Below are 18,429 nucleotides of genomic sequence, written 5' to 3' on the forward strand. Positions count from 1 at the left end.
CCATGAAACTGAGGTTATCTATGTTACAATTCATTTTTCTGTCAGTTCTCCAGAGCCAAGAAAATATTTGTAAGTACCATCGCCTGCTGTGTGCAAGTAAGACTAACAAACTGCCGGAGGAGAGAGACAATCTAGGAACTCAGAAGCACTTCATACACGACGAAATATACCAGAGGAAGCTGGCAACGTGCACAAAGCAAGTATCGCCCTGCTGCTACCGAATCGGTGCGGTACTGCGGACGAATACTCGGGCGGGATCAGGACGTGGCAAGAGACACCTCCCTCAGTCAATACTTCGGTTTGGACAGAGAGACCTGCGTGCCCGGCTGCCAGGCAGCAGCGTCCTTCTCCGCAGCCCGAGCTCCTCGCCCCGTTCCACGTCTGGCGAGCGCGGGGCGCGCAGGGCTGGGCTGTCCCCGGCCCCGCCGCAGGCGCCCCCCCCCGCAGGCCCCTGGGGCCGCCCGCCGTGAGGGGATGCGAGGGGACGGCGCGGGGGGCGCGCGCGCGTGATAACGCGTGTGCCTGGGGGGCAGTGCGCGGGAAGGAGCGCCCGGGGGGGGAATCCTCCGGGCAGGCCCCAACCCCACGTCTGCCCCAGGACCTCTCCCTCGTGTCACGACTCCCGCCCGCCCGCTGCGCCCCCGGACGGACGGCTGGCGGTGCACGGAGGAGAAGCGGCACCGGGCGCGGCGCTGCGCTGCCCCGCCGCCGGCCGCGGCCCCTCGCCAAGGAGGAGCGGGGCCGCGCCGGGGCTCCCCCCGCCCCGCGGCCCCCTCACTCACCTCGTCCGGCGGGAGGAAGACGGAGGCGCTGCCCGCGCGAGCGGCCGCAGGCGCCCGGAGAGCCGGCGCCCCCCGCCGGGAGGCCGCTCGCCCGCCCGCCCGCCCACGGCGCCAGGAGGCTGAGGCCAGGCGGGCCGCTTACGGTTTCCGCTCCGCGGCCGCCAGGTGCGCGCGGGCGGCCGGGCGGCCCTGCGCCTGCGCACCGCCCCGCCCTCACCTGGCGCCCAGGTGCGCGAGGCGGCAGCCGCCGGCGCGGCGGGGGCCCGGCCCGGGGGAGCGCAGGACCGGCCGCGGGCTGCTGCCGCAGGAAGGCGAGAGCACGCCCGCTTTGGGCGCGGAACGCTTCACTCATCCCTCCTCGCCTTCCGTACCCGAAGGAACGTGTCATTTTTAGACAATTACATAATGCGCACCGCAGCGGGGCGCGACGATCTATGCATGCTTTAACATCCAAACTACAGATCGCATTTTAAGCATCGCTGCAGGGTGCTGCGGTTTGGGGTTGGTTTTTGGTTTTTGTTTTTTTGGTTTTTTTTTTTCAATCACCTCAGCATTATGTCGTGTAAGATGTGGTTGACCAAACACTCCCAGCTCACGTTGCTGGGAAACAGAACACAAAATCCCACAGAGGTGAGATCAGAGTTCAAGAGAAAGGATATCACACTGAGTTCCCTCCCTTTACAATGCCAAGTTTCCCAGAGGGGTAGATATAAAGTCACTTTTTTATAAAAGCATGGTTTAATTTGGGGGAGAGGGGAAGAAAAAAAAAAAAGTAGTAATCCCACAAAGTTTGCTCCTAGCTTCCTTCCCTGAATAGAGCACAGAGTCTCCCTTTCTTCCTTCTTTCAAATAAAAGTAGCATAATTACAGTCTCAGCCCAGCGCTTCAATGTTGATTTCTTTCGGCTTTAGCAGGTCACTGAATTTGCTCAGCAAATACATGGTGCATTGGCAGTAGTTACATTGATTCTACAGCAGTGACAAAAATGTTAATACCAGTATTTTATGATGGAATTCATCTTCCTCAGGAAGACTTACTGAAGATTTAGACCAGAATTAATCACAATTAATATGTTCTGGTATTTCTAACATGTTAAAATCCTTCCTTATGCCTTTGAAAGTTGAGGCCTGAACTATAGCAGGTACTACATCACCCAAGACATGCATAGCCAACATTCAACTTTTCATAGCACAAAACTAAACTAAGGCACATTTCTAGTGCAAACATTTTAAGAGCTGCTGTTTTCCAGAATAAAGCCTGCATTAACAGGAATACTGACTCCTTTAAAAAAAAAAGTACTTCAGAACAAGATTTAGACCATTCACTTAGCTCCTCTTTTAGCAAGCACCATGTCACGTAATTACCAAACCAAGTTTTAGCAGAGATAGAAGCATGTGATTTTTGCAGTAACAGTCCAATTCTAAACATCTTCAGGCAGCTCAATGTTTCAAAAAGATGGTTCTGATTTCACTGCAAGATGAAGCAAGAGGTAAAGCCACAAAGTGAATGAAGCCAGAAATCAAAATCACAGTTGTAAGAAGCCTAAACTGGCAAAATAGTGATCTTACTTTAAAAAGTGGCATAGTCACAAGCTAGTGGAGAAGTCCTTGCTAGTGACATTTTCCCTTTATTTCTTATTTTTTTCCTGTTCAGCATTGTGTAGGGAACACACTAATGAGCTCTTTAAGATCAATTTCCAAAGAGCCAGAATCCAACCCCACTATCAAGACTTCCCAAAAATGTCTCCTGTACTACTTTCAATGATAATTCATTCAGAAAATTTTCAATAAATTCTCTACCTCTATAAACTGTTTAAACTATTATATTTAGAAAGCTACTCACTAAAGCAGAGTTGCCTGATTTATGAACCTTTCTAAAAATTGCTGTAGCCACATTTGAGAAGTGACTTGTGATAGTCAAACCTAGTCCAAAAACAGAGGAAAAAAAATGCAAACTACTTCTAGTCTATTTTTCTGTAAGAGTCTTGCTAGTTATTTTAGCTAATTTTACTATTTTACCTAACGATACATTCTAGACCATCTTCCCAGTATTACTACAAATTGATAAAAAGCAGCAGGTAATTAAACTGAAAGTATTTAGTATACTGTTACCAAAACTGTTTACACATCCTTGAGAAGATAATCTAGGCATTCTGTACCTGCAAGGGAAAGGGGGCAAGAGAGGAGAGAAAGAGACACCTATGGCTTATGTTGCTATAGCTACAAGATGCTTAGATTTCCAGTTTCAATGAATCAATAGAAACCACAGCTTCACTCTCCTCTTTTATTCACCAAAGGCAAAACTGGAAGATGGGTTGCTAAGCAACACCGCACTAAAGGCTGCAGCTCTTTGAAATTAGCATTACTGATTCCCCTTCATCCCAGGAGTCTCTTCCATTCAAAACCATTTATTAAGAAAGGGGCTAAAAAAAAAAAGCTATCAGGACATGCATTTTTAAAATAAGAAACTGTAAAAGCAGAAGAAAAGCTGAAATTAACACACTCAATTAGTTGGAGTATGGAAAAGTGAAAGCAAGCCATTCCTTCTACAAAGAAAGTAAAAAAAAATTTAGTAAAGACAGAAAAACTTAAATTGGCTTGTATAAACCAAACGGGAAATGGAAAGGCCATTTATTTCTTCTGGGAATACTATATTAAAGCAAAATTTTCTCTAAAGGACTATTTATAGCTGCCTTTTTTTTTTTTTTTAAACTGAAACCCAAAGATGTGCCTCATTTGCACTCTTCTTTTAAAGACCTCATCCATAAAATACACTAGTGGCTAGATATGCTCAAGATGGCTAATAGGGAATTCAGAAATCTTTTACCTACATGGCATACGAATAAAGCTCTTTGCCAAAAGTTAGCCACAAAATGCTTAAAGTCTCAGTTCAGTTTCTGTCAACTAATTTCTGTATCTTGTCATTGTCATGACCTAATCTGTTACCTATCTTATGAAAGGGTAGTGTGCATCTTACACTTATGATAAAAACAAAAACAGAAGTAGATGCTGATGAGTCTTGTCTTTTTTGAAAATATCTTGCATGTATTAATATAAACCCACCTATTTTTGTTCTAAACTTCAGCTAAATGTTATTCCAATGTTATTGAGAAAGCAAAACCACATTGATCCTGTATGAATAGGGCTGTGTACAAAGAAATGCTGTTTCACTAGAAGCTGCCTTGGTAAGGCCTATGTACTTACTCTTATCAGTGGGAAAAAAACCCAAACCAGCATAGTTTACCAATTCATACTCTACTGATCCCCACAGCCCAGCTCCCTTACAGTTCCCCCAGCCTCTACACTTTCCAGATACTTCCACGTTCCTCATTCCACTCCGATACCATTGTCTTTTCCCCAATCTCCTAAATTTCTTCCTCAGAGCTCTACCATGCTGCACAACTTGCAGGCAAAAAACAGGGAGCCTGTAAAACACAAGTAGGTGTCATCATTGCGTAACTGATACATGTCAATCAATTTAGGAAACAAGGCTATAAAGTTACCCAAAATAAAGCACCCAGTTATTGCTAAGCAAGATTAGACACGATTGTAAACAGGCTCCCTTTTATAGCCTTAGCATTCAGTAGTCATAAAAAAGAAACTCAAGAATCAAACAAAAGTGACTTTACACAATGTCAACATGAAAAGCTAAAATTACCTAAGGAGGAAACTGAAATTGGTTATCTTAAGAAACTTAATCACTAGTATTTTAATCGCTAGTATTAAGAATTCTCTTTTCATGCCAAAACATTACTTTTCTAGTCAAATACATACAACAATAAGTGTTGTTTGAAAACCAAATGCAGCAGTGTAACAGTGTTTTTTTGGTAGGCATTTGCTTTTTCAAAAATTCTGCATCACTGAAAAAACCTGATACTTCTTCCTCTCATTCATTCATGACATGCTGTTGCTCCCTTAGAGATCCACAGGTATATTCTGTATGGGAGACAAGATCATAATCCCCTGTAATCAAAATGATTTATCCAGAAAGGTGTTTTATATGGATTAAACAAAATGAGTGCTGACTTCTGCACATATGACTCTACTGTCTATACATATAACGTTGAAAGACTAAACACTCCAAATTAAAAATGCCAAACATTTCTCTTAATGGAAATCTGACAGGTGGATAACATACAGTATGAGTAGCAAACAAATTCTGTGTAAGCCTTGCATGATCTAGAAAAGCCTTTACTGAATATTTACATAAGGTCTTAATTTTAAATATTAGATTTTCATTAAAAAATTAAGTTTCATTAAGGACAATGTATATAGCTGTTTTTTCAAGATTAAAAAAATAAAGTGTACTTATAATGTATGTAAAGATAAAAAAAAATACTTTAGAAATACACCTGTAGTAATAAAGATTACACTGTAATTATGGATAAATAGTTTACAGAAACTGAAATCCAGCATCTTAACAATGCACCTGCACTAGATAGGATAGGCTGTGGTTTTGAGTGCTATTTCAAATGGACAAAACAAAATACTGAGTTATATGCTTTAAAACATTTTTATAATGCTGTTGACACTTTTTTATGATGCTGGCTGATACTTTACATAGCACACATGTAAGCAGTGATCTCTCCTGAATGAAAATAAATACCATTTCTTTCAGGGCTGCAGATTTTTCTTGAAAATAATCCAGATCTCTAGTATAATTAAGTTAATCATATTCACAATACTTTTGTGCTGATACCGTCTCTGTCACTGCAGTATTTCACTCAAAGTTTCCAAAGTCCAATTAAACAAACAAGTCCATAAGCCATACAAAAAAAAAAAAAAAAAAAATCATGTTCTTAGTGATGCACGGGCCTTGTCAAGTATTTCCTTTCTGATCTTTGGATAGTTTGGATGTGCTTCCAGGACCTGTCAAAAGACAAAACAACCCAAAAGTCTGTGTCTAAAAGGAAAGACTACTGTGTTTCGTTATCCCCCTCATCACTGAGCTTACACATTCTAAAACTAAAATAACATCATGACAAGTTTGTTTAAGAATGCATAAATATTTAACTGTGGCTAGAGACTACCATGTATGGAGATCAAGAACAGCTTTATCAAAGACACCTTGCTTCCCTTTCACACTGCCCTGTCACCTTGGTGCAAAAGACATAGGGGTCAAGGGCTAAAGCCTCTGGGTGGCTTGAAATGCATGCATTCAGAACAGTGACCTCTAGGGACGTTTCCAAGGTTTTAAGTATACTTTATTTGCAATGATAAACTGCTCTTATGTTTTCACTCCTCAGGCTCTTTCTTACTATACTCTACCCACTTCACTCACTTGCCCTTCAATTCCTTCGTCTACCTTATCCTTCCATTCAATTTGTCCTTTCTAGTTATCTTTATGTCCCCCCAAAAGAGCAAATATAATTTATTTCATTATTAATCCTAAAAATTATTAATTAATAATGTTCACTCTGCTTCTGCAATAGTAGCCCTTCCTCTTATTCTGCATCTGCTCTATTTACGTTTGGACCATACAAAGATAATACTGGAAGTTACTTTCTAACATTTTCTTCTGGTATCAACATTTGATTAACTTCTTCAGCTACACTTCTGTATGGATTTACCAAGGGTCAAAGAAGGTGCTGCCATTTGAATATGCTTTCACATATAATAGCCAGCCACTTTATCTCTTTTTTCCCTCGTGGCCAAGAAGCTCAGGATAATGTATAAGATATTTAATTTAATCAAACTTATTAAAAAGGGAGTCTTTCTGACATTAAGCCATATGTTTTAGAAATTTAAACTCAACAAAAAAAACCCCTGATCATTATGTAAAAGAATGTTCCTACAGTAGACAGAGTATTAAGTACATATACAAATTCTACCTTATGACAAACATCGATTGCATCAACATATCTCTTTCCTTTCAGGTAATTGAAAGCCAGCTTGTATCCTGTAAGGAAAAGGTGAAAAAGGCAACAATTTCAGTTTTTGCATTGAGTAATGAAAATATCACATTCAAATTAATTTTGGTCACCATATGTTTCTAAAGTTAGTATGTTTGTTTTCTAGTATTTTCTCATCTAAGCATGTAGAGATCAAAATTTCTACTGAAAGTCACTTCAAGTAGTAAATAAAGTCCTTTATAAACCAATAGCTATGTCTGAATCAAAAGGAGACATTATTCTGGAGACCATGTGTTACTACAGAGAATACATAATGGTTGTCCTCTTTCACTTATGATGGTACCCCACAGAGTTTCTCACTGTGACCTACAATACACTGTCCCTCTGTAAAGGCAATTCTGTTATTAAAGGACAAAAGAAAAAAAAAAACTTAGGACAGCAATAACATACTAGGGAATTAAAATGCTATTCTGTTCCACTGTCAGCAGACCACTGATTAAAAAAAAGTCACATGGAATAGCTAAGTCACATAGCAGCATGTCAGGCTGATACTTTCAACATAAAAGGTATAGCTCATATATGTCAGCCTGGACAGAGATCAGGACTGAGGAAAAAAGGTTATAAGCATTCAATTTCCAAAATTTGAAATTTCAAGTCTTTCATTTATGAACTTACCCTCACTAGCAAATGAGTACAAGGGATCTGATACCAGTTGATACAGTTTTACTTGCCAGATGCAGTTTGTGCTGCTTTAACCATTTTAGTTTTAATGCATGACAAGTATCATGACAAGTATCACAATGCTGTATGCAAAACTAGAAAACAATGTGCACATAGTACCTTCAGTGTCATACTCTCACTTCTTGTATGCAAGATCGTTCCACAGTTTAATTTCATGAAGCCATTCTCCTGTCTAGACACCAAATGATTTTTTAATTTGTTCAGTTCCTACCCTCTAGAGTGTTTCAAAATAGCAGAAGAAAAGTCTTGATCTATGTTCTCTCTGAACTCAAGAAATCACACCTTTTTAATAGTAAAACTTCTGCTTTCTAATACATTTTATTTGATCAACAACTGTAATATCTTAGCCAGACATCCATGGGTCAGTCTACAGGAGCAGGAACAACTAGTAAAATTACTGCATCCAAACTCATACTTAGATATCTAGAGATTTTCCCATATAACCAAAGTCATTTTTCTATCAGCCATTTTTATTTCTGTTTTGACATCTGAGTCTTCCTTGTACTTTGACCCTCCTAATTTTTTGACTCTCGGTACACAGGGTAATGTCTAGCTTTGGCAATCCATGCATGCATGTGCATTTTTATATCTTTAACTGTGTTACAAAAGAAGGAGCTAAACCACAAAACATTTAGTTCCATTAATAAAACACTCCTTTAATCTACAGATCGTATTAGATAAAATTATGAACCAAACCACTGCAGCATCCAGGAGTTAAAGAAATGAAGTGTATGGCAGTTCATATGCCTAACAGTTACAATCTTGTTAAAAAAAACATTGGTTTTCCAGTTGATGCCAAAGGCTATCTCACCCTAACACTAAAAAAAAAAACCCTAGGGCACAAAAAAAGACCACAGATTAAAGACTACAAGGAGTATGTATTTTTGAGGGGCCATAATCACAGCCCAAAACATGGAACAGAATATGTGTAAGACACCAGCCTTGGGACCTAGAGACAGACTCTAGGTGTTGAGTAAGAAAGGGCATTTTATCCTATGTATCTGTTTCATAAAAGGTTTCCTACATTAAAATAGTATAAAAATGGGACAGTTTAGTGTAGACTTCAATTAACCATCTAAAGTGGAACTTGAATAGTATCTCAAGTTTTCAGTTACCCATCTTTTTTAAAGCAGATATATTTAAAGATATTTAAATTTATTTTTAAAATCCTTACTCATGTATATAAAACCTTATCCATATAAATAGATTATTTGTCTAATTATCAAAATGAAATAATTAAATCAATGATCTGCCACCATCAGATATATATTGGGTATTATAAAAGGTTCTCTACTATAAAGAGTACATATTGCATTACTATAAATACATTATTAAAAATTAATGCTGTACTTACAGAGAAAGTTGTTCATAAAGAGCAAACTAAAACTGTTTTCAGACCAAACCTTGTACTAAAACAGTAAGCAGGAACTTCTGAAGTACCATAAAGCTGCTACCTCTTGCCACAGGGGCTTTCCAAGTGACTGCTGAGTACACCTTTAAAGATCTGTGGTTTTTATGTGAGGAAAACCAGTGATACTCTACCTCTATGGAAAATTAAAAGCAGTCTTTCCAGTAAAGGGTAGCTGTTTCATTCCTACTGTAGTGCCTGAAATCATGCATATAGTTTATATATACATGCCTATTGTTGGATTTGTTTGGTTTCCATATTTCCACGCCATCTCATAATTTATTGCTGCATCCTTATATGCTTGTTCCTTTTCCATTATGTAGCCCATGTATTCGTAAGCCTTGCAGCATGACTACAAAATATAAATATTAATCAAAAATTTTATTTAGGTAAACTTATATATAATAATACTGACAGTTTAATTGCTTAAATACTTCAAATCTGTACAACTGGAAAGCATAAGTGATACTTATACTAACTTTGATGACAAGATGGTCTTGATTTAAAAAACATCTGTAATACAAATCAGTTACATGGAATTCTGCACAGTGACTTCCTAAGTTACTCCAAGTCAAGTATAGAGTTAATCACAGAGCACACTGCAACTACTACTCCATCAAAAATGTTTAGAGCCTCCAGGAACGCTGTAGATACCCCTGTCAGTTAATAACCACCCCATGGCAGCCGCATTTCAAGTCCAGCCAGAAAGTGCTGTATGTTCCACAAATACTGTTTGTTTCACTTTTTCTTAGAAAGGTATTTTCATAGCCTTATTTTTAGAACGCTTTTGCATTATAATTTTCCACTTAAAGCTAAAGACAGACACAAATATCCTGAAGAGAACACCAACCATCAAATATTACATTTTGTGTAACTCCAAGTGGCAAGTTACAAGCACCTGAAACACAGGTTCCAAAAACTATTAAGTACTAGATGAAAATACTAGCCTTGCTTATGTTACACATACATATAAATCAATTTAACACCATAATAAAAGTTATTATAAAAGATATAGTAATTCATACAGAAATCTTGTATTTTATACATAAAGCAGAAAAAAATTACAAAAATAAGCAAAAGTAACTTACTGTGAACAGCTTATATTAACATGCTGCCAATAGGTCAAACATTTTCAAGAGCAAAATGAAGCTCTTCTGAAAATGTGCACCTTGTTTACTTAGGCAGAGCAAAGAAATGCCAATATATAAATTACATTCCATCTTTAACTTCACTATTTCCAACTGGGCTTCCAAAATCTACTGATGAAAAGCTTTCAAATTACAGCATACTGGGATAAGCAGTATGGGAATGCCTGGTAGATGAGGATAAAAAAAAAAAAACATTCCCCCTCTCATTTGTGATAAACAAAACAAAAAGTTCAAAATCAAGAAAAGTAATCAGTAAGAAAACCCAATTTCATAGAAACAACCTGCTCATTGGGATCTTACTAACCAAACTTACGAGTTTGTTTTGATTTTAAAAGTCTTATTACAATATATCAGGCTTTTATGAGGTTTTTACTCAACATACTTAAGTCATATATATATATAGAGCCACATCATTCAATTCTAACTGCTAAAAACAATCCTAAAAACTAATTCATCACAATAACATGATTTCTTGATCTAATCAGAACTCCAAATTGGAGAATACCACACAAAATATTGTCTTGTGAATTAACAAGACATTTCAAGATCTAAAATATTCAACATCTATTTGTATAGTACCATTCCTGCTTAGATGCTTTGCATGCAAGTTCGAGAAAAGTCAGTATCTTTACTGTGCTGTTTTGTTAAGGAACCGGAGTTGCAGACTTCTAATTTGCCATCCTCCTTCCTATCAAGCAGAGCTTGTCTATCGAAGTCCCTCACGAATCTCAAACTTTTCAGAAGAAAACAAATTACTTGGTAGGCTAATATAGGCTATACTTTTAGAGCCACTTGGGAATTTCTGCAACAAAGTGTCATTTGTTACCTGCTCCACAGACCATCTATTTCAAAGTATGTCTTATTTTGGGAGATGACTCATGTTTATCCTTCAGTGGTATGGATTTTGCAACTTCCCTTGGCCATCTGGACAAGCATGTAACTGACCTTAAAGCAGAATTTTTTCTTAACTAAAATCAAATTCATTTTCTGTAAAAATGAAATTCAGTACATCCTATTTCAAGAGGCATCTCTGCAGATGTACATAATACCATTACACCAAGAACTGTTGTAGCTGCCTCTTAATTTTACATTTAGAAATAAAGAGTACAAGTTCAAAAAAAGTCTACCTCTCAAGGAGGTTGCAGAAATGTGACTGAATAACTGTCGTGGTTTAGCCCCAGCCAGCAACTAAGCACCACGCAGCCGCTCGCTCACTCCCCCTACCCCGATGGGATGGGGGAGAGAATTGGAGGAGTAAGAGTGAGAAACACTCCTGGGCTGAGATAAGAACAGTTTAATAATTGAAATAAAGTAAAATAGTAATGCTAATAGTAACAGTATAATAATGATAATAATAATAATGATACACGAAGCAAGTGATGCACAATGCAATTGCTCACCACCCGCCGACCGATACCCAGACAGTTCCCGAGCAGCAATCGCTGCTCCCCGGCCAACCCCCCCCAGTTTATATACTGAGCATGACGTCATATGGTATGGAATAGCCCTTTGGTCAGTTTGGATCAACTATTCTGGCTGTGCCCCCTCCCAGTTTCTTGTGCGCCTGGCAGAGCATGGGAAGCTGAAAAAGTCCTTGACTAGCATAAGCAGTACTCAGCAACAACTACAAACATCAGCCTGTTATCAACATTCTTCTCCTACTAAATCCAAAACACAGCACTATGCCTGCTGTTAGGAAGAAAATTAACTCTATCCCAGCCGAAACCAGGACAGTAATGAACCTTACAGTCTATACTGATGAATTCAGAAAAAGAAATATACAGCATCAGGTCCTTTTCTAAACCAAATCTGTGCACTATAAACAGTATCCTGAACCTATGCATAGTATCTATGGAAGACTAGCCTATTGGATGTGCCTCATGCGAAGGAACGAGAAGTGTATAGATAGAAAAATGCGATCAGCAAGAAGGGACAAAATGAAAAATAAGCACAAGAGCTAAGACATGCGCCTGTTCCTGTAGTCAAAGCAGAGTATCGGGCAGTTTGCCTGCTCAGAAACCCTGAGGTAAAAACGTTAGAGCTTGTCCCCAGACAACCTACCAGACAGTATCTTCACAGCAGAGGATTAATACTAGCATTAAAAAAGAAAATCCTGTATAGTAGCAGGCTTATGAACATAAATGTTTGAAAATATATTTCAAATGGAGCAAGTCTCCAAAATTTATATGGCTACATCTTCCTCAGGTTTGCAAGACTCAGTAAAATGCATCTCTGACATTCCATAAACACCTTAAGCTCCTAGCATCACCACAACTAGAACTTGCATAACTTATTATAGAATATGAATAAAAGTGACTAAGCCACATTCTCGCATTTGTTTACTGCCCTCCAGTGTAAAGTTGCTGGTTTCCTGTCTTGTTTTGGTCTACTTCTCCTTGATAAGTGAAATACCAGGCAACTGGTAAAAGAAATACATTTCGAAATCATATTTCAGAGGAAAACTAAACATCTAGCTGAATTAAAATAGAAGGTTACTAAGGTTAATTTTAACATGCAGTCACTTACCCTGTTATGACGAAGGCATCGTTTTAATAATTCACCTGCCATATCATATTTTGCAGATTGAATATATATATCTGCAAGCAGAAGCCAACTCTTTTCAAACTCTTCTGCATCAATGGGATTCCAGCTCATTTTTGAAATCCGTTTTAACTGATTTCTGGCTCGTGGAGTCTGTTTCAAGATCATGTAGGCTGTGGCCATTCCCAAAAGTGCTGGTATATGATCCTTCTGCAGTAAAAAGCATAGTGACTTCTTGGTGTTTTTTTTATTTTGCTTTTAACATTTTTTTTTTTAAGTAAGACTTTCACCAAGTATCTGAAAACTAAACCAAAAACTAAATCTCAGGAAATAAAGATAGAACATCCAATATTACATGTTTTCCATCTAGTGATATGATCATTTCTGTAAGACTAATCATGATAAACACCACATTAAATAATTAAGAGGCTGAATGTAAGTTTGGGCTCAAAACAATCTTCTTCAGGCTCAGGAAACGTTGAAAGCATCTGCAGGTATTTCAACTCAACAAGAAATATGCTGATACCAATAAGATCTTTCCTTTTAATACACAAATAAATACTTCAGATAGAAACTGAACTCACTTGAAGTTACAATACAAGGGGCATTTTCTACTTTTAGAAGTGCCTGTCAAATGTCAATAACAGGGACACCGATTCCTATTATTAGGTGTACAGCTCCTAAAAATGTAAGTCTAAACTGCCTGTATCCAAAAGCTACATATAACCAACAGGATTCTTAAAAGCCACCATTTTCTGCAAAAGCCTCAAGCAAGCAGCAAAGAGTGCAGGACCAAATGTCATTTTTAAAATCCTGCCTTTATTAGCATGAGGTATAGATGAGAATGGGCCTCATATCCCAAACCTGCTTCCTAAATGCAGAGAGTAGTTCTATCAGCAGCTAACTTAGAAGCTTCTTTCTCCCTCACAGTGTTCCTGGCTCGCTATCTGCATTCTGCCTCTATACCTCTTTGTAGGGTTGTGTTGTAAATAGGCTTGCCATAGTCAGTTAAAAAATGCCCCCACCAAAAGCCCCTCTTCCACATAATGATCAGCTAACCCACCTTCTCCTTCAGTAGTCACACCTAGCATGGATCAATAACCTTAGGCACTTAAACCTTCTGTCACATTACAGTCTTTTAAAATGGAGCTCAGGAGAAGAGAGGTGACTGCTTTTTCCTATAATAGCCAAGGCAAGAGCACTTACCTAGAAGTTACCCAAAGAGGGAATCGACTCAGTTTTCTCCTAGTCTGAAGAGATTAAAACTGTATATTTTATGCGACCCTGGAGAGACTAAATAGGCTGAAGACTAAATAGACTGGAGCATTCTTCCTGCTGGAACTGTGTCACCATGTGAAAAACATTCACTATTCACAGGACCTCAGATCAGTTCTGAGCAGGACTAGGAAGCCAGTACTGGAGGCAGAAGGACACCTTGTTTGTGATTCTCAGAACTGCCTTACACATAAAGACACACATCAGTATACTCAGCTCAGCCAGGGAGCAGTGTAGCACACAGTCAAAAGGTAGTAATAACTTAAATATTTCTTGGCATTCTGATTGACTACATGCATCTACATGTGCTTAAATAAAATCTGTCAAAAGGTGCTGTTATTAATCCTAAATACCTAAAGGTATCTGTTATTAATCCTAAAGCTAATGACTACAAGTAGCTATAAAATAATGAAGATTTCCGTCATAAGGATGAATTTTAAGCAGGTGGATAATATTGCCCTGGAATCTAAATTCTGTCAAATTGCCATGAAGTATATGAAGGCAGCTTATATGTAATTGTTTTTGCTTACAGAATGAGGGTACTGTGTAGATTTATATCATCAGACACTCTGCTGGGAAAATTGGGAATTAGAAAGCCAACCCAGCAACTCAAACCAAATAGCCTATTCACATTTCAGTAACTGGCAATATTAGCATATAGTTGAGTTATAAATTTGCAATCCAATTGAAAACTTCTAAAAGATGTTGTTGTTTCAGCACACTTTTTTTCAAATTTTATATAAAATATTCTTTAATAGGAAAAAAATCCTTAGAACTAATAGCACCAACACATGCCACTATTCCTGAACATAAACTGTGAGACTAGTTAAAAAAAGGTAGTAAGTGTCGAAGAGAAGACTGAGGAAATGAGACGGGTTACTAACCTCAGCCACTACTATTTCAGTGAAAGTGTTCAGTGCTCGTTCAACACTTGATTTTTGTTTGGTTGCCATGAGACAATAATTTTCCATGATCTGCAGCTGAATATGACCTTGAATGGTCTGAGGCTTCAGTTCCTTCAGAAGATTTTCTGCTGTTCTTACAGCCAACTGGACAGACTCCTGCTTCTCTGTTGAATTACTGTTATCAGAAAGAAAGTGTTTGTAAAAGCTTATTTTTTTAATATACAACAAATTTATTATGAGTTAGGACTGATCCCATGCTAGAGGCATGCCGTTTTGTACAAGATGACTCTGTAATACAGGCATTCTACATTGATTCTCTTCTGTAACAACAGCAGTAGTTCCAACCTAACAAGCCGTTTTCAACACTGCAAGTGACCAGGATTCCACATAAAACTTTCTGTAATTTCTGCTTGAGACTGACTTATTACAATCTAGCATGGTCTTTCACAATATAGTAAGTAGAATATTGAAAGCATTAGATGAACTCAAAGTTCTAGCAATTTAAATTAAGGCACATTTTTAAGGGGTGGCAGAGGACAGGGATGACAGAAGAACCCAAGCAGTATTTATTTCATTCACTTACCCCATGTCTGCATCCAGATTTTCAAAGACTTCACCACCCACAGTTTCATTATCTGGGTTCAAACAAATTTCTATCATGTTGTAGACAGCATTCTGTCCCCAGTCACTGTCCTTTCGAGCTTTATTAAAATGCCGGAGTGCATCATTTGGTTCACCTGTATACCTAGACAGATAATTATTAAAAAAAATATTTAAAGCTGGGCAAGTAAAATTCACTGCCCCAAATCCTACCCAAGTCCCAAGAAGAAACCCAAGCATTTCAAAAACAGGTGACACATTTGCACACACTGATAATGCAAGGTTTGAACAGCATGCATGCTATTGCAAGGAACTTTTTTTTTGTTTTGTCTGATAAATTCTAAAATTTGAAAATAAGTAATATTATATTATTGAACCAGCAAGAATATCCCTCTTAACAAGCAGGAAATACAAAAAGATATATGCGAGACAGATAAAATAGCTTCATTTTCAAGAGAAGCTCGTTGGAAAGTATTTCAGAAGAGAAAAGGAGACCTTTCCTAAAATCTTAGCACCTTAAGTAATTAGGAAAGTAGTGCTATATTACTTATCACACTATAAGTAGCACCTTTGAATGATAATGGATGACAAAAAAGTTAATTTAAATATGCACTACACAATCAAATAAACCTTATCTTATTATATTTACAAGTACCAAAGATACAGTCCTTTGCAGTAGTGAAAGCCTGGTTCAAGCTTTGTTCTGGAAGAATGTTTTTCAGCCATTAAAAGAAATCTGGGGACTTCTTCTAGCTTCCCAGCTCTTCTTAACAGATCAATTAATCGCGAGAGGGTTGCATAGTTATCTAAATATACAAATAATTAGGACATTGTAATACTAGTTATTTGCTGTACAAGTATCTTAAAAAAGAGCCTGCCTTGTTTTTTCCCATACAAAAATGATATATGGTGTAATACATAAGGCATATTACATAGTAACCACAGATACAAGAATGAAGATAAGGTGATACTTGCAATACTTCTAAAAAACTGCATAGAGATAAGTACAGTTGTACTTAACTTTCAAAACAGTTCAAACAAAACCCTTTGCTGTACTCTCACAACTTCTTTCAAAGTCCACTAGAAAGCTTTACATTCATTATAGTATTATTTTAACAGATTTTAGTAGCTTTCTCTCCGGTCATAATTTCCTTGCTAAAAGAAACTTATTCCTGTCCAAGTTTCCTTTATTAATCTTGAAATAAAATGCTAGGTTTGTGTTCATGCACTTAATATCTTAAAGACAAGCGAAAGTGCTTTACAGTTACAAGTAAGTAACACCCTAGCCACATTTGGCTTGAGGTACACAACGCACATTACATTGCAAAGCAACTTACGGTATCTACGAGAAATAATTTTCACATCTTCCCTTAACTAACTAGTGTTTTCATATACAGTAGTGGTCTTTGGTTTTAGTATCCATCACGTTATAAACAGCACATTTCTTTTTAATCATACAAAGTATTTTTTAGATATTTATTCCTCTCTCTCATCAGAGCTATGTATCAGAAAGAATTAAAAATATCACTGCTGAATATTCACCTGGTTTGCGTTCTAGGAGCTGCTGGAAATGAAAGACAGCTTGTTCATAATCTTGCTTCCTAAACATGAGATCAGCCATCATCTACAATTTTGACCAATTTAGAGAAAACAAAACAAAATATTATAAATTGTGGTTTATAATGAACTCTAGTTCTTTAAAGTGGGGAGCTGAAACTGTAGCTTTAAAGTGCTACAGGAACTGCACAAGTACTAAACTGAGTTCGGTTTTTCATTACTCTCTGGAAGAGAAACACTCTCTGTATACCAATACATAGGATAATAATGAGCAGGTACAGGCTTATATCTCAGTTTTTCACTTGAGGTAGAAATTAGAAGAGAATAAAACACTTTGATGTACCTTTCAGATATGTTTGGTTTTATTTGTATAGTTTTACTCCTAATTTTATTTCCAATAAATGCAGATTAAGCATATAGAAAAGCAAAGTTAGTTTAAAGTTAGGGAAAAAAAGATGATAGCCCACTTCAGCAGTGGAAGTAAAACAAATTATTTCATTTCAGTTTCTCTCCACTGAGAGGCAGCTAATAAAGAGTAGATTTAATAACATATATTAAGAGTACTATTACCCCTGTCCTTGAACCACACTAGGATAAACTCCAGATGTTAAGACTGCTGTGAGAAAAAAAATTATTCCCATCTTAAAATCATTTTGCTCCTAATGTGTTAAAATGAAAGTTGCTCGGTTTATTGAGCTGTCTTTTAAGCCAAGACATATAACAATCCTGTACAGAGAATCTGTAGCTGTGAATAAAAATGGTTAAGTAGGAATATGATTAACTGTGATTGTATAAGGATCTAAAACCACCGCAAGTACACAGTTCTTTCTTTCTGGAAGTTTTTTTAGATACTTGCTTTAATATTACTGTGCTGGAAAAATAACTTCTTCCCTGACCATTAGTCAATTGTTAATAGAACATGCATTAAGCCATACTTTAGTCAATCTTACAACTACCACTTTTTCCTCTACTAGTACTTTTAAACACACATTTTTGCATTGAGATAAAACAAAGGCTATGATTGCTAGAAAATTCATATTGAATCATTATCCAGCATAAACAGAAAAACATTTTGTTGCAATGGGTCTGTCGCATGTTTTTTGAAATCAGAAGCTGTAGGCTTTCTTAAAATTAGTATTTCATGGATCCATCACATTGCAGACACAAATGTCAAAAAAACTTCTGATATAGGATTAGTATAATAGCACATACCATTGTTGCTGCTTCATTATCTTGGTCACTCCTCAGTAGTAAGGAACACTGATGTTGACAGGCGTCAGTATCATCTTGTGCAAGATACAAACGTGCAAGTTCCAACATTGCCTGTAGATTAACATTTTTAACTATATGCAATTCAAAGATTAAAGAAAGCTGGTTCAGTTCTACAAGTATTAACCTGAGATTTCAGAGCCTCAGGAAAATATTATTTCTCTTCTAAAGAGAGTGCTTTCTCTGTTGTTTCCTGTGGGCTCTTGGTCAAGTAATTTAATGCATTTCCATTCCCTCACCTTTAAAACAGATAAACTTTTCTTCTCCAGAGGGATATTCTGGTATATTGGAAATAGCTGCTCAGATAGTATTGCTCTGAAGACTACAGTATTTTGGTAAGAATAATTTTCTT

General features: G+C 37.6%; 1 protein-coding gene across 1 annotated transcript in view; it reads right to left on the reverse strand.

Annotated features, from left to right (window-relative positions):
- Positions 1 to 5,572: 5,572 nt before the first annotated feature.
- Positions 5,573 to 18,429, reverse strand: part of TTC21B (tetratricopeptide repeat domain 21B) — a 41,932-nt gene continuing 29,075 nt past the window's right edge. Inside the window, exons 21-29 of the mRNA XM_075710713.1 lie at positions 18,021 to 18,131; positions 16,794 to 16,875; positions 15,907 to 16,057; positions 15,235 to 15,396; positions 14,631 to 14,826; positions 12,457 to 12,681; positions 9,014 to 9,134; positions 6,613 to 6,680; positions 5,573 to 5,650 (exon numbers count right to left, since the gene is read on the reverse strand). Coding sequence (XP_075566828.1) covers positions 5,573 to 5,650; positions 6,613 to 6,680; positions 9,014 to 9,134; positions 12,457 to 12,681; positions 14,631 to 14,826; positions 15,235 to 15,396; positions 15,907 to 16,057; positions 16,794 to 16,875; positions 18,021 to 18,131 — 1,194 coding nt within the window. The remainder of the gene's footprint in view (positions 5,651 to 6,612; positions 6,681 to 9,013; positions 9,135 to 12,456; positions 12,682 to 14,630; positions 14,827 to 15,234; positions 15,397 to 15,906; positions 16,058 to 16,793; positions 16,876 to 18,020; positions 18,132 to 18,429) is intronic.

This window comes from Pelecanus crispus, chromosome 5, assembly GCF_030463565.1.
Source record: "Pelecanus crispus isolate bPelCri1 chromosome 5, bPelCri1.pri, whole genome shotgun sequence".
Taxonomy (NCBI): Eukaryota; Metazoa; Chordata; class Aves; order Pelecaniformes; family Pelecanidae; genus Pelecanus; species Pelecanus crispus.